The sequence below is a fragment of the Pavona decussata genome, unplaced genomic scaffold, assembly GCF_977016875.1.
Source record: "Pavona decussata unplaced genomic scaffold, jaPavDecu1.1 SCAFFOLD_102, whole genome shotgun sequence".
NCBI lineage: Eukaryota > Metazoa > Cnidaria > Anthozoa > Scleractinia > Agariciidae > Pavona > Pavona decussata.
Genome location: NW_028145517.1, coordinates 4,187,143 through 4,207,517, shown reverse-complemented (window position 1 = coordinate 4,207,517; position 20,375 = coordinate 4,187,143). Strand labels below are relative to the sequence as shown.

Below are 20,375 nucleotides of genomic sequence, written 5' to 3'. Positions count from 1 at the left end.
TGAGTGAGTATGTAACTAACTCGTGTTACCACAAAGGCCAGAATTGTTTTGCATTATTCTTATCGTTTGCGTTGCGTAAACGTTTGCCGTAAATGCGATCTTGAATCTCTTCTGTAATAGACGTTTTTGCCAATAGTTCTGTCATTAACAGAACATCATGACGTAAGCGCTGCAGACACTAGGCTGAATTTCGTTACAAGTAGGCTCAATCTCATCATCTCAACCTCCTCTGATGTGAATACGGCGGGAAAAACGGGGGCACTCAAAATGGCTTGAAATCGAACCTATTACAGATCCACAAGGGTGTCTAACGCGAAATATTGGGCTACTGCACAATCTTCTTGAGCAAGTAATCTCTTACCTGGGATAACCGTGGTTACGTGGTCATCCTTGTCATTTGCCATTTATTTGCCTTAAACTTGATTTTATATCTGCCTATCGTCCGCGTGCGAATAGGGGAATCGCCTACACTCTATTCTTTTTTATAAGAATATGGTTTTTCCGGCCCGGGCTGAATATTCTTATTTTCCTGCCGATTTTAAGATGAAAATATTTTTGTGAATATTCTTAGACTATATAGCGTATGACATTTCCTTTTTAGAATGTATTGGGGTATCAATAAAAGTATTTGGTGGCCAGATCTGTATCGAACTGTCATTAGCATCGAACATTTGGCTAGTGCAGCTTTTTAAGGTTTTATTGGCTAGTTTTGCCTTTTAGATAAAGGAAGAATTTTATAGTTTAGTTAAAAACATACAATTGTACTGTATTTACATATTTTCAACACACAAAATTATATTCTTTTCAAAATCTCAGCCTCAGGTTTATTCTTAAAATTTCGCAAATTTCAGCCTCGATATTCTTATAAAATAAATTCTTATAAAAAAGAGAGTGTATTCTCCCGGAGGTTTCGCTGCTCCGCCGCCCAAACCTCTTCTTCACCAACGCTGGCTAATAAATTCTTGAATTCCTATCAGGGCAGCAATTTAGTATATGAATAACATTGCTCAAGGAGAATACACTTTCTTGAAAAAAAAGAATAAGCTTTTTTAGCTTGACGCAAGGCCTCAAAATGTTACATGTTATCTAGTATGTTTCTAACTAAAGCACGTAATAAATAGCAGACTTACGCTTAGGGGAAAGCATTTCATCCAAAATTCATTTCCATCTAATTATGTAAACTAATGTAAATATAGAATTTAACCAATTTCCTATAACGATTCAACGTTGCAACCTGTTTTTAAAAAGTAAGATTTTAAATTAAAGCCCTAATTTGTCTCAACTTTTAAGTCTCTGAAGTATTTATCCTAACTCTATGATTTTCAACGCACAAATGGAAAATAAAAAAGGCGTTGTCACTTTTTATTTGGTATAGATATTACAAAAAACCGACTAAAAGGATGGATGAAAGCTAATCATATCTCGACAAACAAATTATGTTCCTCCAGTGACGCATTACAATTAAGTAACCTTTACCCCCAGTCATACATGTAGTGTAGATATACAGCTCACAAAGACATATTTAGCTAATTCTCCTCTGAAAACACTTCAAAGCGCCAAGCGTTTATTTTGGCGTTGACGGCCGAGCCTAGGAAAACTCGAATTAATTCATACTGAACGAAGTGGTGTTCTGTCATTGAATGACATATTCGTTTTGGGAACGAATTGGAAGACGAGCTTGTTGATGAATTGTAAACAGTAAACGAATGCGGTGAAGCCTTTTGGCATGCTTTAACTTGGTCGGCTGTTTCTTGGTCGGCTGTTTAAACAAGGCTTTAGTTACACTGTGATTCAACCGCGAGTCGTAGCAAGAGGAGGGAACGGTTTGTAAATTGTAACAACGGAAACTTTAAAGCCGCCAAAGAGAGGGACGAAACAGAAAGGATTTCCCAATGCCTAAAAGTAAGTCCTTAAATGTACTCATGAACAAATGAAAATGTATTTTTCGGCTAATGCAAGCCAGTTAGGCAGTAAATTTTATTAAACAATTCTTTTGTTTTTGCAGTATGCCCATAAATAAGTGCTATCGCAATATACCACTGAACTGTTTTGTTTTCAGTTGCTAAAATTTCGCAGCCTGATATTATTGTTCTTACTTAAATTAAATCTATTTTAGGGTTCAACTTAATTTATGTAAGGAAAACAGCGTTTTCTCACAGAAACGAATATTCGCGAAATTTGTTTTGTCTTGGGTTAATGATGCACGCACAACAAAATACTGAGCTTTCCGTTTCTTTCGTATTGACTGCATTCGTGTGGAAGATATCGCTAATATCACCTTGTAAAATTCGAATACCACCGTTAAGACAAATGGTCGCTTTAAAAAAACTGTCTTGCCTTTTACAATATCTTACAAGTCTTATATGACCTAAACATCATCACCTTCTTGTAAGATGCAATTAACAAATGAACAATATTATTCAGAATCAAGTTGTGCTCGATACATGATAGGTTTGATAGATACCGCGGGAAAAATTCTCGGAAACGCATAAATTATAAACAAATAAAAAAAATTCAAGGAAATGTGTATATAAAAGCTAATGGACTCAAATTGCTTCTGGTCAGGGCAATGATTGGCTAGAATGGAAGAGAGTTATTCGTTACGCCTATTATTCAGGCCTAACCAGTATGTGTAATTAACCTATCTTCTCTATTTTCTGTGGCAAACAGAAAATGCCACCAGCGTACAAAATATATTCAATTTCTCTAGCTATTTGGTCAAGCTTATTCGAGTATCGGGAATAGTCAGTTTTCTTAGCCAATTCATGAGAATCAACAATTTTTTAATTAATCTGACACGCGACGAAATTGGCTGCAGAAATTGAATGGAAGCAAGGAAAGCAAGGAAGCAAGGAAAGCAAGGAAGAGGACAGCAAGTTGATTAGAAATATTGTTTGGGAAAAGTAAATAATGGACTCAGAATCTCATCATAAAATAGAGTCTATTTACACAGGTAAGACAGGAATTGTGATGATAACGTTATTGCTATATTCATTTGGTAATCTCTTTGTGCGCTTGTCAATGTTACGATGTAGGGGGAGGGAGGCTGGGGGAAGGGGAGGGGGCTAGGCACAGGCGCGGAATTTTGAACCTGAGATTTTCTGTTTGAGTACCCCACTGCAGGGCATTTGTGGATGATCAAAATTAAAGAATCGCTGGCCGTTGCTGAAAATTAGTTTGAAAATCCCCTATTACGGTAGATAATTGCTGTCAAATCGCCCTACCGTCTATGTTTGCCCCCCCCCCCCCCCCCACCCCTGCGCTGCTTGACAGTGATAAGTGCAGGTGCAGTATATATTTTGGGATTGTGACACACTCTCGTTTTGGTGGTTCAAGTTATTTTCTTAGAAACTTCACTACAAACAACAAGGACCCCAAAACTGCTCATTTAAAAGTAAATTGCGTTGAATACACATTATTATACCAAAAATTCAACTCAGTAATCTTTTGCTGATGCCATGAATTTATTTCCAAACGTTAATAAAAAACAAAAAAACCACCGTAAACGTTTTACGTCGTTCCTCACGAATGTATATAAATTTCTCCATTTTTGTCTTTGTTTTAAAGAGAAGTCTAATCCTTCCTCGCTCGAAGAATTGGGGCAGAATGCTTTTAAAGAATGCCACAAGAAATACGGCAAGGTGCTACGGACTTTGGGGAGCTCTTTACACGATTTTCTCAATGGCATTGACAACTTTGTGGAGCTACTTAGAGCAAAAGATAACTGTAGCTTCTTTGAACTTCCATCTCTGCACTGCAAGACCACTGACAACCAATCCGAACTCGAGCTTCACTGTTATGATACACGCGTGCGCAAAGAATGGGACGGGTTTGTAGTGGGTGTGGTCAAAAGCGCTTCCGAAATTCTTTTTGACGTCAGCGTCTCATTGGAGTTGGCAGAGGACTGCAACGATGATACTCATGTAGACTCCGGAACTAATCATGCAGTTTTTAGGATTCGTAAAAGCCCCGAAAATCTCTGCAAAACAAGCTTAAAGACGTTACAGTATGTGAAAATGAAACATTCAATTTCTCCCGCAGATTTGAAAATTTCAGTACCAACTTTATGCTCTGCGTTTCCTTTCCTTCTTATTTTCGACGAAAGTCTTCAAATTCAGCAGCTTGGTTCGGCACTGACACGACTAATTGGGCCGTTGTTATCAGCACAGAACAGAAGTTTGAGCGAATACTTCGAGGTTTTGGAGCCCAAAGTTCGACTTACATTTCCGTCAATCCTGGGGCGCAAAAACGGTTCGTTTTTATTGCGTCTCAGAGCCGGTGGACAAATGTCGGAACCAGGTCAGCGGGGTGCAGTTGAGCTGAGAGGACAAATGATTCATTTACCCGAATCTGATTGTATGTTATTCCTTGGTTCACCGCGCGTCGAAAGCATCGAGCAACTGCAGGGTCGCGGACTTTTTCTTAGCGATATTCCTCTTTACGACGCCACAAGAGGGCTTATTCTTGTAAGTGAACAGGCTATGGCACAGGATGGCCTCAAGAAAAAGATGGAACAACTTAAAACAGAGCTGCAAGTAGCTTCCCAAGAGCTAGAGCAAGAGAAACGTAAGACGGAGGATCTTCTTGAGTCCATTTTCCCACGGGATGTCGCGAACAAACTGATCCACAGGCAGCCGGTTCCCGCGAGATTTATCAATGATGTCACCATCTTGTTCAGTGACATTGTTGGGTTTACATCAATCTGCGGCAAATGCGCGCCCATGGAAGTTGTGGAGATGTTAAAGAATTTGTACACCGAATTTGATAAGAGATGTGGTCAGCTGGATCTCTGCAAGGTAATAACTGTTGTGATTTAAAGCGGTTTTCAATTCAGTGTCGAAAGTAATTGCGTCTTTGCTCTGGTTTTGCATTACACCACCCTGTGATTGGTTGGCAAAACTCGCGCCACTTTCTCAACCAATAAGATTGAAGACCAGAAACCCAATCGTGCCTTGCTCGCAAATGTTTTCCCGCGCTTAGCGTCGGTTACATGTATTCGCTTTGAATTCTGATTGGTTCATTGTGCTGTTTGTGTCGGTTGTGATTGGCCAGAGTAATTACTTTGGTTTTGGTTTTACGACGCTCAACTGAAAACCGCTCTATTACCCGGGTAGCTATGTGGATCTCCTATAAAAAAAAATGTCTGGCGTCGCTAGTAAGATTATTTAAAAGAAACCCCTAAAGGGTGCAAAGATCTGGTTCTGTAGGTGTAGCTCGAATTTATTTCAATACCTTACTTTCATTTCCTGTCCAATTTTTTGTAGCCGCTCGAAAAATTTTATGTGCGAAAGTCTCCGGGGCTGAGTAAGATAGGCTATTAGTGTCTCGCCCTGCGCGAACTCCACCTCCAAAATTACCCAAGCGCTAGCTACGCAGAGGTAGGGCAGCAATGTATGGAACACTTAAGCAGCACAAGTGGTGTTATGACACCAAAAATGGGCTGTTAGTCCATCCTGTACGTTGAGTCCTGTGGTTGGCGGAAGGGTTGGTTGGTTTTCCTGTGAAATAACCAATCCACGGCGTGGACCAAGGCGAACAGAGTGGGTGTGGGACAATTAGCCAAGGTTGAAAAACTGTAGAAATAAAAGCCGAAGGAAAGAGTAAAATACAGTTAGTTTTGATGCGCAGACGGAAAAGAAACACTTTTCAGTGCAGAGCCGGCGTGGTGCATTAAAAGAGGGCGTGTTTTTTTTTGTTTTTCTACTTTATGCTTTAGTGGGTGACAAAGCAGTTAGCACCCATGCCGTCAAGAAACCCTCCGCATGATCAAGCATTGATGAATATGATGTTGAACTCACGATGTTGAGAGAGTTTGATAAAGGCAGCTTTTCAAGGACTATTCTCGGGTTGTATTTTATTTTCTTTCTTACCCCACCTTTTTCGCAGATAGAGACAATTGGCGACGCTTACGTAGTAGCAGGAGGTCTTCAGAGTAACTGCGGGACTGTGGACGATGCTGTTAAGGTGGCGCTAATGGCTCTCAGAATGATTGACGTCGCACAGAGCGTGCCGTCACCGGAAGGGCTTCCTCTCAAGGTACTGTTCCCTGCAAGAGCTTTTATCTCGATCTTCTGACACACAATCTAAAACTTACGTCTGTTTAACCATACAATTTAGATAAACTACGGGTAGTTCCTTCTTGTCTTAGGGAAACACGCCAGCGAGCGCGCATATTGCCTCCCGGGTGTCCTCGCGGGAGGCAATATTTGTGCTTGCTCGTGTGACTCGCTCGCGCGCGTGCGCGGCCGATCTGCTGGCATGCATGCTTTGCCATTCTTACTCCAATTTGATTTAGTCCAAGTAGTGTTGTTGTTCCTGTTGTAGATGAGGATTGGTCTCCACACTGGTTCAGTGCTGTCCGGTGTTGTTGGAGTCAAAATGCCTCGTTATTGTTTGTTTGGAAATAACGTTACCATAGCCAACAAACTGGAGTCAGACAGTGAGGCTGGAAAGATCAACATTAGTTCTTCAACTTACAGGTACTTCAGTCAGAAATAACCTCTGTCATAAGAGCGGTTTTCAGTTGAGTGTCGAAAGTGTTTCATGTTTTTACTGCGCTCTGTGATCGGTTAGCAAGATTCACGCCGCTTCGTCGACCAATGAGAAACAAAACCAAAACCAATCTTGTCTTGCTCGCACGCGTTTTCCTGCGCTTGGCACCGTATACCCTTATTTGCTTCCAGCTCTGATTGGTTCATTGCGATGCTTACGCGTGTTGTGATTGGCCAGAGTGATTTCTTTGGTTTTGGTTTTACGACACTCAAATTAAAACCGGTCTATAAGCATTCATTACCGTATATACTAAAAGAAGTTCCTCACACGATTTAGCGTCACCCTAGAACTGAAGAACGCACACTATATAGAGCTTCATAGAGAGGCGTGCAACGGCTGACACATGCCATCAAACTTGTTATTTCTCTTAGGCTCATTTGTAACCATGGAGACTTCCAATTCATTCCTCGTCCAAGCGACCTGAGCAGAAAAGACTCACGTGATCTGTGCGTCCGGCACCGATATTTTCTGCAGTGGAGGTCTGGTCGCGAGCCACAATCATCTCGGCCCAGGCACAGCTTTCAAAGATGGATTGTTCACAGCTAACAAAGTTCTCCGGACTTTCCCGGTTAGAAATTTACGTTTATATAGGGTTACGCATCGCTAGCACACGACTAGCAAACTTCTCAGTCTTTTCTGTTCAGAATTTTTAGCTTTACTGAAAAAGTAACTTTAACCTGTGAACAGGCTACCGAACTGGGGCCAAGGGAGAAGAGAACGTAGAGCCCGGAGAGCGAAGCGGAGCGAGTCGAGTGCGCTTGATTTTTCTCTTCTCCCTATACCCCACTTGGGAGCCTGTTCACGATCACAGGCAAAGGTAATTGAGTATCACCACTGCACCACGACGCCTTCACAATATCGCGATAAATCGTTCAATACCGTACTCGCAACGTATGGAATTTAGAAAACTTGCAGTGGTATGCTCTAAAAATGTGTGGCAACAAATCGGGACAGCATCTACTGAACTGCCTAAATGAACATGACAATAATGAACCAACCATTGCCCACACGAAAAACTTGGGTTGGGCGTGTAAAAATTGTTCGAGCCGTTCTCATTGGTTTAATGTAGTTTAATGTTTGTTAAAAGATAGAAATTAGCGCAATGATCAAAAATTACTTTGGGAGCTGAAACAGTTGATTAAAACGAAAAAGCAAGTAGGCGACTCAAGTTAACCACTCGAAGATTTAATTTTTTGTTAGACTGCGAGATTTTCGCGCGCGAGATGGTCACGTGTTTCTCCCTTATTCTCAGCGCCTATTATTTTATGTCAGCGGTTCCTGAACTAAAAAAAACGTCAGGCTCTGGCAAAATGAGTGCAGCAATATAAACTTCAGACGCGGTGTATTTTACAATTTTTTTTAATGGAGTGATTAAATATATTAACTACATTGTGAGCATGTCAATAAACATATACAGGAACTTCATGACGAAAAAAAATATTTAGATTTATTATGATTACAGTATGAGGGGATATTAAAAATAGAACCGAAGCTATTTATGGCTATTATATTCAGGAACCTGGTTGGCCATATGTATTTACATTCTCTTAACATTATATGTTATCAATTTGTGCTAACGTTGAATCCTCCTTTTTCATTTGCGTTGGCTTCTCGAGTTTCAAAATTTAAATCAAATTTTACTCAAAAATCCAGCAAGAAAAAAGAAGCAAAAGAGAATGGCCCGCAGGTAGCGAGAGCTAATCTAGGCGGGCCAGATTTATAACTATTAAAGGATAAAATTAATATTAGTTAAGTTTAGAGTCTCTGGTATAAATTCTGTCGAGTTCTCCAGTCTTAATTTGATCAAAGTACCATAAACAATATGAATGGTAAAGGGTGGCTGTGGGTCCAGGTAGGGTGGGGAGAGGGCCCATCATATAAGCCCAGCTCATTTGAGAAATGTTCTTTTGTGGCTACAAAATAATGTTTGATAAAATAAAAACTCATTTAGAGTGTTGATAGAATATCTCGTACAAGCGACCACTCAATTTTTCTCGAATTGGAGAGGCCATGTTCCAGCGAGCAGTCAAATTCACTGATAGTTGGATTACATTCTCAAGATTCTTAGTCTCCCAAGCCACGCATTGGGAAGGGTAATACCACTCCATTAGAAATGACTGTGTGGGAGGTTACTACATTCTTGTCCATTTTGAAAAAATTGTCATTAAAATGTCCCGCTAACTCGGAACCACTCTTTACCACCCTCACAAAAACGCAACTCAACTTTTTTTTGAAAAACAGACCTTTATACTGTTTGAATTTTTCAGTAGAAAAAACTATGAAAACGAAATTAGGATACATCTCTAGAAATAAATATTCACCCGAATTTACGGACTTAACAATCTAACAATAATGTCCTCAGTTGTATCCGTAATCTTGGCTCTTGAATGCTATGTTATGATCTCAATTACAAAGAATAAGCCTATTATTAAAAACTGGATCATCGTATACTGCAATTCCAGGGATTTGACTGATTGGCTTAGCGGCCGTGGTATATGAGCCATTATACCATTAAATTGTCTCCTGGTTGTTCTTGCAAAGCGAAATCAGCAAGATCAAGTAATATTTCTGATATTTTTTAATAAAACAATTATTCCACTCGCCCTTGTTGTTGCTTATAAAATAACTTTTGCCAACTATCTATCATCTCATATCCAACGCGCGCTCGTGGAATAACTGCTAAATATAGGTTGGCTTACATAAAGCATCGCTTTGCGACTACAATTATCATGCATATTCTCATGCTCTCGTAGGTAACATTCTGGGTTCGAGGTTCATAGACTGCTAAGAAAATCTTCAAAAGATTGCATATAATAAGCAATTTTTACAGTCAAAAATTGGAAAATAGGAAAATATCTTACATAATCGAAAAATCTTGATTTTAAAATCCCCGAAAACACCACTTGTTGTCCGGTGACACTGACTCCAGTGTTAACCAAAATATACCTACGTAATGTGCTGTATTTATCAAACCAAATCTGCCGAATTTTAAAAGTAAAACTATCGTAAACCCCAATAGCGTCTTAAATTTACTCACTTCCATAAATAGGACACTTTGCAGGGATACCGACCACAGGACACCACCTTGCCAATATTAGAGTTGTGGATTACCCTGTGCACCCACTACCTATAACGTGGAATCGATTTTTTGAGTAAGCTCAACAAGTTCCGTCAGAGATTCTTCATCCATTCCGATCAGTGAAGCGCCGCCATTTATGTCTCCTCTCCCTCCAGTTTCCTCATCCTCGTCTTCGTCGTTGTCATTTTCACTGATGCTTTCGTCTCGCTTGAAGTGGCTTGATCTGAAGACTGGACACAATGACGCCACAGTCGTCCTCCGCCGCTTGTTGTTGTTGTTGGTCTCTTCTTGCCTAAGACTCTCCAGCTTCTCGTGAATTGACGCAACATCTACCGAGCTCATCCTCCTGGGGGGCAGACCGTCAGGGTGGGGGTGACGTAAATCTGCTGGCCCTGTCTCGCTTCTTCTCTTCATCGAGGGGGAGTGGGAAGGGGATGTCATCGGCGATCGGAACATGCAGATGTTGTTGGGAGCAACAGAGGCGGCGATATCCATAATTGACGGATTCTTCCTCGCGTCCTTGTTCCTCGTAAGAAAGAAGCAAGTCAACGGATTTGGGATCTCGTTGTTCGGAGCAAACTCAAACTCTTTGGACCTCTGAAGATACCTGAGAGAAAAGGATAATAAGTTTCATTTGACTGATAAACTGCAAGAGAAATATCTCATTCTTCAAAGATAGTTGGGATATTTCGTGACTGACGCGAAAATGTCATGATATACGCGAGAAGTACCGCGTGATCGTGACTCGCGTGAAAAGAGGGCACAACTGCGCAATCGCGAGACGCGAGACGTTCCCCTCGTTACTGTTGGCTTGCCCGCTCGTTACGCGCGGCGGCTCGTGGCTTATCCGTTGGTCACACATACACGTGTCGTTCTCATATCGCTTTACCTTCGTTATCTTTCAAGGTCTAATCTATAATACACGATAAAGAGACATTGTTCTTGTGGCCAAACAACAGTTTATGTTCCTAACATGCGGTCTTCGTGCCTGCATTTGCACCATATTGCTAATGCACAAAACATTTGTTTCGGCGCGGTCTAATTTATAAAACACGATAAAAATATATTGCTCTTGTGGCCAAACAACAGTTTGTGTTAAAAATATCGGTCTTCGTGCCTGCATTTGCACCATATTGCTCATATACGAAACACTTGTTTTGGCGCCATTTTTTTATGCCGAAAAGATGGGGGATGTCTGGGCTTGACATGTTTCTAGTCTGTATGCCGACAGGTTGTTCTCTTCCGTTTCACAGCGGATTTTTTTTCCTGCCGATGCAAAAATCTTTCCCTCTAATGCTCAAGAAGCAAGAGAAGAATAAATTGCTATGGATTAAAAGAAATCCAGTTCTTGCTGACGTTGCAATTAATGATACCTAAATCTAGAATTTAGAGCGTCACATTTAGAGTGTTGAAAGTAAATTGTGTTTGCTTTGGTTTGCTTTAATTTGCTCTGTGATTGGTTAGCAAAATTCGTGCCATTTGTTCAACCAATGAGCAGTAAAACCAAAACCAATCGCACGCGTTTTCCCGCGCTTGGCGCCGGTTAGACGCTTTGCACTCTGATTGGTTGATTGCACTGTTTGCGTCTGTTGTGATTGGCCAGAGTAAGTACTTTGGTTTTGGTTTTACGACCACTCAATCAAAACCACTCTAATATTGAACTCAACATGTTTTTTTAACTTGTTTCCTCTCACCGTTTGGTCTCGTAGCTGACATTAATGAAGCCTGGTTTACTGCCGGACTCCATCTTGTTTGCTAAAGTGACAGTACTTCCAAACAAACAGTAGCGTGGCATCATTTTTCCCACAACCCCGGCCATGACTGGACCAGTATGAATTCCAATCCGAATCTGACGGATTAAAAAACAAGATGAAAAAATCAGTTCTTGTTTTGAAAGTGTGCTATCAAATATACTGAAGACACAGAATATACAGAAGGCGCAACTTTCACATGAAAGTGGAAAAAGTTGGGAGTTTTAGAAGCTACTATGGCGACGGCAACGAAAACGTCACAAAACAATAGGATTTAATAAGAAAAACAAAGGCCCTGTACGTCCGTTTTAAATTTTGGTACATTTGTTCACCGTACTCAGCCAAACAACAGCGGGAAATGACCAAGTTCGAGGTTTTGTGGAGAACGTGACCACATGACAGTAAACATTTTCGTTCCGTCCTACCTCAACTTAAACACCGCTCCCAACTGTTCTGTTACTGGATGATTCAGCCACATTGTACTAGTTGAACGAATTGAAATAATCGCGAAGTAGTACAAGTAACCCGAACTTATATTTTCAAGTGACGTTTTCGTTGGAGTTGCCGTCGTGGTTTCTTAAAGTTCTTAATTTATAAAAAGCGCTACTGGATTTTGTCTCACTTGATCATTTCACTGCAGAAATGTCTTTGCATTCAGCGCAAAAAAAAAAAATGTTTGAAGTTGGGGAAACAAGCTGAACTGAAGGCTTGTAATTGCAGAAAGGAACGAAGACGGAGAAGACTTTGAGGCTTCGCCTCACGGGTCGTTATTTTCAAGTTTGTTTCCCCATAAAGACAAAAATGATAAAATCCGTGCCCACAGATGAGCTAAGTTTTCTCTCCCAAAGCCGCGGTTATACCGTAAAATTTTGTGCACATGTGATTTTCCAAATAAATTTCTTGTGGCTAACGCGCTGAAAACTAGCAAATATATTCCTAATCACGCTCCCCTCCCAACCCACACACACACCCGCCAAAAAAGATCAAGAGAAGTTCAAGTCGGAACAAAGACAGGGATTGAAGACAGCGCAAAGTTGTCATAGGTGTGATTTTCACCTAGTAGCGCGCAGGCGACGCGTTAATTCTCGTAAAATCGCGTCGCAAGTAAGAATGTAAACAAATGTTGAGTCTTAAGAGACTTAGGAAGTACCTTGAGTGGTGTCCTGTCGACAGGGGAGAGTACCTTCTGAGAAGCCTCCATCATTGCGCATGCCATGTGCGCCACTTTCTCTGCATGGTTGTCACAGGGCTTGGGAAGACCGCCCACCACCATGTAAGCGTCACCAATTGTCTCTACCTACGGCGTAATCGTGATCGAAACTTCATTAAAATACAAACTTCTTTAAAACGAGTTTTTCTGACCGACTGAGTTAAAACATTAGACTCGGATTGGGGCAAAGACATTTCGGCCTTTACTCTCTCATTATTCCAACCTGCAAGTTTGTTTGCACTGGGAAAAATCAACGACTGGGATAAATCTGTGCCGGTTGATCCGCCATCTTGGCCGACTTGATCATTGGGCATTTAGCATTAATCCTTGGTTGAATGTGAATAAAACCTATAAGTTGTCATGGTAACTAACCTAGATTAATTGTGCTTCAGACAACTCGGCCATGAATCAAAGCAAAACACCTTATTTTGCCATGCCCTTGTACAGTGAACAGGGGCGCTGGGTGCCGTGTAACTTATAAATCGACTGGAAGATATAACTCAATACTCTTTTTTTCTTCTTCGCTTTTTTCCCTCGCTTTTACACTCCCAGAAATGGAAGAAAGAAACTTCTACATTGCTTCTGCGCGTATGGTTTGCTTGGAGACCGATCTACATGCTAAAATTTGCCAGCTTCCTTTTCGTAATAACAAAACCGAAAAAATTGGCTCGATTTTCAGGAAACCGTCGCAGCGCAACACAGTTTACAAATCTTAAGTCCCCAAGCAGGTTCACTAGGGTGGGTCTTCGAGAGTCTCTTGGCACAGGTCATGTATTTGACTCCCGTAAGGGCCTCGGATTATCTTCTTGAGTACTAATACTACTATAAGGCAAGTTTGAGGTTTCTATCGGTCGATAGCAAATAGTAACCGGAAGCTGACCCAGTTAGAACGGTTTTCAACTGAGTGTCGTAAAACCAAAACCAAGTAATTAATCTGGCCAATCACAACCGACGTAAACAGCGCAATGAACCAATCAGAACACGAAGAAAATACATGTCACCGGCGTCAAGCGCGGGAAAATACGCAGCAAGACCCCATTGCTTCTGGTTTTGTTCCTCATTGGTTGAAAAAGTGGCGCGAATTTTGTCAACCAATCACAGACAAAACCAAAGCAAAACCATATTCGTATTTAAGTGTCACGCATCACCTACGAAATTTTCGTATTCTCCGTATGGAACTGGAATTAGCATTCACACGAGGCTTAAGCAGAGGAATCCTTTCACAAGCAAATATATTTTTTTAATATGCAGTTCAACACCGACAATACGAATATGGTTTGTTGTTTTTGCATATCTCATTGACCGATCTGTTCAACAAAGAAATTTGGTAAACACGGTCTATCTTGGTATTTAGTTTGTGAGTTCGGCAATTTTTCCTCGTATGTGCCCCCAAGGCACGCCCAGTCTATCGAAATCTATACCAACCTTGTTAATTAACCTATCACCTTCTGAGAAACATAAGCGCAGTTTTACTGTACTAATTGTAACTTACGATGGCATTTGAACATGCCGAAATGTTTTGCAATCTATAAAACGTCGTTCTCTGTTATGACCCTTGCGCATCCAATCAAATTCCGAGTTTATCTAATAGTCGGGTCACAGGGTTATGATTATTTGATTGTTATTCTTCACCAGCAGGGAAATTCAGGGCCAAACCTAAACGCCTCTCTTTATTGTGTGAGCTCCTTGCTGTGAAAACCGTTTTGTTTACGTTTTGCATTGTGTCTCAGCTGTTTTCAGCTTGGGCGGTAAATTTATACAATTTGTAGCGGAAGGCGAAGCCACTGAGTCCTTTTGATCCCACCGGTGTAAGCAATTCAACTTCAAATCCTTTATAGTTTATTGTTATATTCTTTAAGGGATTAAGGCTTTCGCGCCAAAATAGTAATTTTAAGCTTTATCCCAGCTTTGAACCAGTTAGATTTCCTTCGGCAATCATTTCAGCGAAAAAAAATTTAAGTACTGGCGATAAATTATTATTCACCAAAACGAGCTCATTTGAAAAAACATTTTCTTGAGTTGAATGTAGAAATTAATTTCTCCTTTTTTAATTAAACCGTCATCTTTTTCTTCCATTGTGTAAGGTTTGCGTTTTTTCTCCTCCATCTAGCAACGCATAATAAATAATTCATGATTTGTTTCTCTAAGTTCGGTAAGAAAGACGTTGTATGATAAGTCTAAATGCCTGCTATTAAAAGCGATTGGACTAATAAAATAATTTCTAAAGCAGTTGCCAATTTGAGATGCTGTTTATCGCGAAAATAACGCTAAACAACGTCAAACAAATGCCAGACTCTGCCGCAGATAAAAACTGATTATGCGGTGGCCAAAAATTAAATAAATTGTGGAAAAGGTGTCAAAGAATTAACTGTAATTACAAAGCTTGATTAGGATGTCAGAACCTATTCTCAAACCACTTTAATTGGTTGACGTATTGTGTCTGTGTGGGTATTGCAAAATCTGCGTAGCAAATAAGTGATTATCATGCTTTTAAGAAAACCATGAAGAACCCGCCGCGATAGCTTCAAATTGAAAACAGAACGTCTTTTGAGTATATTTTCTTAATCAAAAGATTGCGTGTAAATCGTTCGCTCCCGTGAAGAGGGCAAACGTTTAATAACCTCAACATCTGTCGCAATACCGACCGATAAAATAATTTTAATTAAATCGCACGAGAAAACCTACAAAACCGTATATGATAATGAAGTTTTTCCTTCCGTCCAAGCTTTTAATCTTTTACAAGTTTCTTTAAACTTTTAGTGTAAATATACTTTGTACTGCGCGAGAAAATATCTTAATAACTCGCGGAATCTCATTTTTTCTCGGGCATCGAATGAAGCTTCTCAAGTGTTTGCAGAGTAAAGCTCTTTTGAAAGTCGCAAAACGAGACCAAATCGCTACTTGGGTTTGTATTTGAGAGAGGAAAAAATAAATAAAACTTGTCAATAAGGGAAGTCAGTGAAAGATTTTTAAACAAATACGCTTGTCCGCAATAATCAAATAAAGAAACTGAAGATAGATTTGCATAAAACTGTTTGGGGCAGCCGCAGATGATCAATGAAAACTAGCGGGGAGGAGTTTTCGTGGTGAATTCAGGCTAACAAATTACTGATTGTGGAGAATAAAAATAAAAGTACTAATTCACTGATAGCTTTCCGACGGAAAAAAAAAGGTTGCTTCCTTTCTGAGACTTTGACATGCGTGACTGAAGTATCAAAAACTCATTGGAAAAGAAGCGCTGCGTGCGGTTGTCATTTGGCAGGAACTAACTTAATTCGTGTGAATCTTTAACTGTCATCGCCGCAAAACACAATCTAACTCCCTAAACCAAGGGGCCGAAAGGTCTTTTCAAGAACTGCCACTCGCAAACATTGAAAAACAATGCGGGCTTTTAAAGAAGTTCAGCGCTTAAGTAAACATTTAACGTTCACAATAGAGGTGTCGCGCTGTTGTACAATAGAAGGTTTAAAGGGATGAGTGGATACCAACCTTGTATACGTCGTTCATTCCGCTCAGCATGTCAAAGTAGGTGTACAACTTGTTCAGCATTCGCACGATATCCATGGGAACAATTTTGTCGTCTGAACATAAAGCTGTAAAACCGACGATATCACTGAAAAGAATAGTGACAATCTTGTAGTTTTCCGCGGGAACTGGTTGATTTAACCGCAGTTTAGCCGCGACTTCTTTGGGAAGAATAGAGTGAAGCAGTTCGTCCGTTTGACGCTTGTTCTCGATCAGTGCGCTCTCAAGCTTTTTCAAGTCGTTGCTTGTTTCTTCTAACCGTTCGACCAGCTCTCTCTCGGCTCTTCTCGCATGCGACATAAAGATAAGATCGCGGGTAGCATCGTAAACGGGGATATCACTGTAGAAGATTCCCAGTTGCTTGAAACAATCCAAGTTTGTTGCCCGAGGTGAACACAGAAACAAAACGCAATCGTTCTCAGGTATATATATCATTTGACCTTTGAGACGCAACACGGGAACGGCATCACTCCTTCTACGACCTTCATCCGATCGGGAAGACATCACTTTGCTAGCCGTTTCGTTTCTCAGCGCGGTTTGTTTAGCAGTGATGATAAAAACCGTGTTGATATAAGACATTACATTTTGGAAGGTGAATTCCATGCGCGGTCGCGCAAGGTCGAACGCTTCGTTAAACGCGAAAGGAATACGTTTATTTAGAACGCGTGTCATCGCCACTCCAGCCTGACTGATGATGAGCTTCCTATCAAACATAATGTGGAATGGAAACGCTTTACAAAACGACAAAAGATTTAATTCCCTGTGGTGTCTTCTTCCGTCATTTTCACTGTCTGACAGTTGAAAGCCTTGTTTGCCAGCAAGCGTGTTTAAATCGAATGTCTGCAGGCCAAGTTTTGAATGCCCCGCATTTTTACAACCAGCTGCAGTCTCTCTAATTGCAAATACGACATGGTCATTATCGTCCGAGAGAGCCTCTTTCACCGAAACTGCTACCTCGGTATTTAGCATTTCTTTAGCAACAGCCTTCACTATGCCGATCACAATATGTTCAAGTCCCTGTCTCTTTGAATAGTAATGAAGCAGAAGCGTCCCGTCTGCTGTTTCGGTGCAGCGGAACGAGGGTGCCTCCATTCCGGGGTAGATAGTAGCGAGATGATCGTGGAGGGCATCCAGATTGCATAAAAAATCCCGCAGATTTCTCCCCAGAACTTTCAAAATGTGGTCATACCCAGACTGGACGCAGTAGTCGAGAAAATGCGCGCCGAACGCTTCCAAAACGTCGTTCAAATTAAGACCTGCAAATGAAAAATAGTTGAAGGTCTCGTAAGTGATCTTTCGAGTACCTTTAACGACACTTAATCTTTTCTTATGGGAGTAAGGTGTCGGGAGACTTACATTACAGTTAGGTAGCTGAGCGCGTCTTATCCCAGATGAAAGAGTATTTCACGGCAGAAACATAAGCTTAACTGAAAACAGTATAGTCTTGTACATACCTAAGGTTTCACAGGCTGCGGTAACCAAGCTCATTGTCTCCGCATCGTCGTATACTTTGTGAATAAGATAGGACCCGCCATGGAGTTCAACACCAGCTTTTTCGCTAAGAGAGCGGGAGGAAAAAACAGCAATTAGCTATGAGCTAGTGGAACGCACGACCGCTTCACTGAGAAGCAATTAAGTTTACATATTGTTTTCCACTCACATTATCGATTGCCACGCATCTTCGCCAAACTTGCTAATCACAAGATCTGCTAGAGCGCAATGTACGAATCCGTACTGTGAAGGGAAGGAAGAGTAAATCGGTCACAATTCACGAGTGAGATGTTAGGATTTCAATCGAAAGGAAGCGAGAATCTTACCATATTTCAACAACGCTCTGAGCGTAGATGTCAGCCGGTCGTCGACTCAATTGCGGCTTGCTAATGGTTTTTACTTGACTGTTTGTATTGTTGTGTCACGTGGCTCTATATCTCCCCAAGGCATCTGACCGCTCCAATCAGGTGAATTGCTTTTGTCAATAAGACACCTCGAGCCTGCAAAGTTGCAAACCGCTTGTCAAAATTCGCTCAACACAATATCCTCGCGGGGGTAATTAACTTCGCGCGCGAAGCATCTGATATTGCAATTGTCCGCGTTGACCTTTCGCTGGGTTGTGTGTTTTGGCAACATTGCAAACCAAAGAGCAAATACTTGAGCATTTAATGCTCCGATAGCTGATTGGGCTCTTTAATTTTCTTCGCTTTTTGTGCCAAATCAATAAATCCGTCAAGCGCATGCCACAATGTGTCATAATATGCGTTATCAGACACCCCCAAGGCTGCGCTGTGCGTGACTGTTTTTTTCGACCACTGTGAAAATTTTCGTGTCTTCGAGTAATCAAACTAATTATTTTCACATGCGGACAGGTCAATAAAATTACTTTTGACAACGGCAGAGAACGTTATTAAATAAAGCTTTTACTTATTTGACATGGAGTCCAGCACATGTTTCAATTACTGTCAGATGGGATTGGAGTTTTTAAAAATTCGATAAAAACGTCTTTTTCTGCAAAAAATTGAATAAATTAATTATTATGCCATCTGACAGCGCGGGGTCAAATTTGCGTTCAATTGGTACGGAATCGTTCACATGGCTACATGTCTCACCCAATACCATCACCAAGCTTTTCGGGAAGTCGGAGAAGTAAAAACAAAAAGAAAATTGTCTGAAAGAGAAAAAGATAAAACGCGTGCTTTCAAACTGAAGAGCTAAAAAAATACAGCTGAAAACAGCACCAGTTTGGCTAAAAAAAACCCCGGGTAGTAGACGGTTATTAAAAATAAATGGCAATGTGGCGTGTGTTTAAATTGCGAAATACCTTTGGCTTCAAAGTGCATATCAGTTGACAGTCACCGCACATGACCGAATGTTCCCGAATCCTACACACATTTCTGATTTTTTTCGGATTGCCATATATGCACTCAGTAAAATACATAAAAACTGTATAAATCGCTCTTGTATTCAGCTTATTGTTTAATCTTCGAGGATTCCGTCCTTCTTTATTTCGCCTTCATTTTTAACGATGGCAAACCCACTGGAACGTATCGGTTCTGGTCGATTTCTTATCAGTGCCTTTGTTAATTTTATAAATAGATGGTTTCTATGGTTCGTAATATAAACACAGCTGTAGATTTTCTAAAGCGAGTTTTTTCGGGCGACAACGGGTCTGTTGTCAACAAAATATGCATTATTTCTAAGCAGTGATCTGTGCTATGTCGGACAATACCAAACATTAGAAAGAATAGATATCCGCCAGATAATCGTACATAGAAAATACCTTGCTTTTGTCGCTTTCCAAGCATCGGGTGTTTTTATCCGACTTCCGATCGATAAACTAGTTAATCGCCGACAACTAATAACAAACAACAACAAAACCAGCGTAAAAACTGCTCATTCTTCCGGGTACAAGAGAAGAGCGATGCGATATTCTAGAAGCGTAGAAAACTGAATTAACGAAATGAAATTCAATAATCAGTATTCTGAGTGGTAATACACTGACAATACTCGAAAGGGCAGCCAAAATTGATAGATGAGAAACACCGTCTTTTTTCAGTTCAGTTACATGTTACATGACATGTAAACGTGCTACCCGGAGGCACTTTCATATAATAGATATTATCTTTTTAATGCAGTAAAATTGTTCCTTGGTAAAAACGTTATACAGATATAACGGACAAACCTTGCCGCTGACCAATTAAAATCGATTCCTTATAAAAAAAACTCGATTTAATCATATTTTCCATTTTTATGGATGCACTGTAATCATGAAGCTCTACCGAGCATGATGTTTTGGAATAATTACTGTAATCATGAAGCTCTAGCGAGCATGATGTTTTGGAATAATTACTGTAATCATGAAGCTCTACCGACCATGATGTTTTGGACTAATTACGTGCCAGTTACCCTTGAAATTAACATAACTGTAATATTGAACCTAAATTTGTCAATATCACGGAAACGTACAACGCGAATTCGTAGTGCTTATAAACGTATTTTAGTCTTTTGGGAATGACTTATCAGTCCCATCAAGTGCCGGTCACTTGATCCAAGTGCGATATATATAAATCTTCTTAAGTATTCCATGCATGACCAAGACTAAGTGTATGGATTTCTTTATAGGTTACAAATACTTGATATTCGTAGTGATTTGTCGTTTTCCTTAAACACCCTGACGATTATTTCAAATTTCTTATTCTGATTGACTCTTCAACTGGCCCAATACGTGTAACCTGGCTTGACTGACCAAAGGCGTACTAAAACG

At 40.5% G+C, this 20,375-nt stretch overlaps 2 protein-coding genes across 3 annotated transcripts; one reads left to right on the top strand and one right to left on the bottom strand.

Moving 5' to 3' along the window:
- The first annotated feature begins 1,598 nt into the window (after positions 1 to 1,598).
- Positions 1,599 to 7,848, top strand: LOC146471749 (guanylate cyclase soluble subunit alpha-2-like). Of its 2 annotated transcripts, none has more exons than XM_085120272.1 (5): positions 1,599 to 1,902; positions 3,568 to 4,796; positions 5,887 to 6,036; positions 6,325 to 6,479; positions 6,924 to 7,848. In XM_085120272.1, exons 1-5 carry the CDS (start codon positions 1,893 to 1,895, stop codon positions 7,096 to 7,098), a joined length of 1,719 nt encoding a protein of 572 aa, XP_084976398.1. In that variant the 5' UTR covers positions 1,599 to 1,892; the 3' UTR covers positions 7,099 to 7,848. The 2 variants fall into 2 exon arrangements, with proteins under 2 accessions (XP_084976398.1, XP_084976397.1); XM_085120271.1 differs by lacking the exon at positions 1,599 to 1,902 and adding an exon at positions 2,866 to 2,953.
- A 129-nt stretch (positions 7,849 to 7,977) lies between these two features.
- LOC146471748 (guanylate cyclase soluble subunit beta-1-like) lies at positions 7,978 to 18,527 on the bottom strand. The gene is made up of 7 exons (XM_085120270.1): positions 17,935 to 18,527; positions 17,778 to 17,851; positions 17,572 to 17,675; positions 16,082 to 17,373; positions 12,533 to 12,679; positions 11,326 to 11,480; positions 7,978 to 10,238 (listed from the first exon to the last, which is right to left on the bottom strand). Exons 1-7 carry the CDS (start codon positions 17,935 to 17,937, stop codon positions 9,680 to 9,682), a joined length of 2,334 nt encoding a protein of 777 aa, XP_084976396.1. The 5' UTR covers positions 17,938 to 18,527; the 3' UTR covers positions 7,978 to 9,679.
- Between the last annotated feature and the right edge of the window lie 1,848 nt (positions 18,528 to 20,375).

Excerpts from the sequence above, each read along its gene's own strand:
- LOC146471749 (XM_085120271.1), top strand. The coding sequence starts at position 2,911 with ATGGACTCAGAATCTCATCATAAAATAGAGTCTATTTACACAG. Across the intron at positions 4,797-5,886 it reads GTCAGCTGGATCTCTGCAAG|ATAGAGACAATTGGCGACGC; the intron begins GTAATAACTGTT and ends CCTTTTTCGCAG. Across the intron at positions 6,037-6,324 it reads CGGAAGGGCTTCCTCTCAAG|ATGAGGATTGGTCTCCACAC; the intron begins GTACTGTTCCCT and ends TTCCTGTTGTAG.
- LOC146471748 (XM_085120270.1), bottom strand. Across the intron at positions 11,481-12,532 it reads TCGACAGGACACCACTCAAG|ATTCGGATTGGAATTCATAC; the intron begins GTACTTCCTAAG and ends TTAATCCGTCAG. Across the intron at positions 10,239-11,325 it reads GTCAGCTACGAGACCAAACG|GTATCTTCAGAGGTCCAAAG; the intron begins GTGAGAGGAAAC and ends CTTTTCTCTCAG.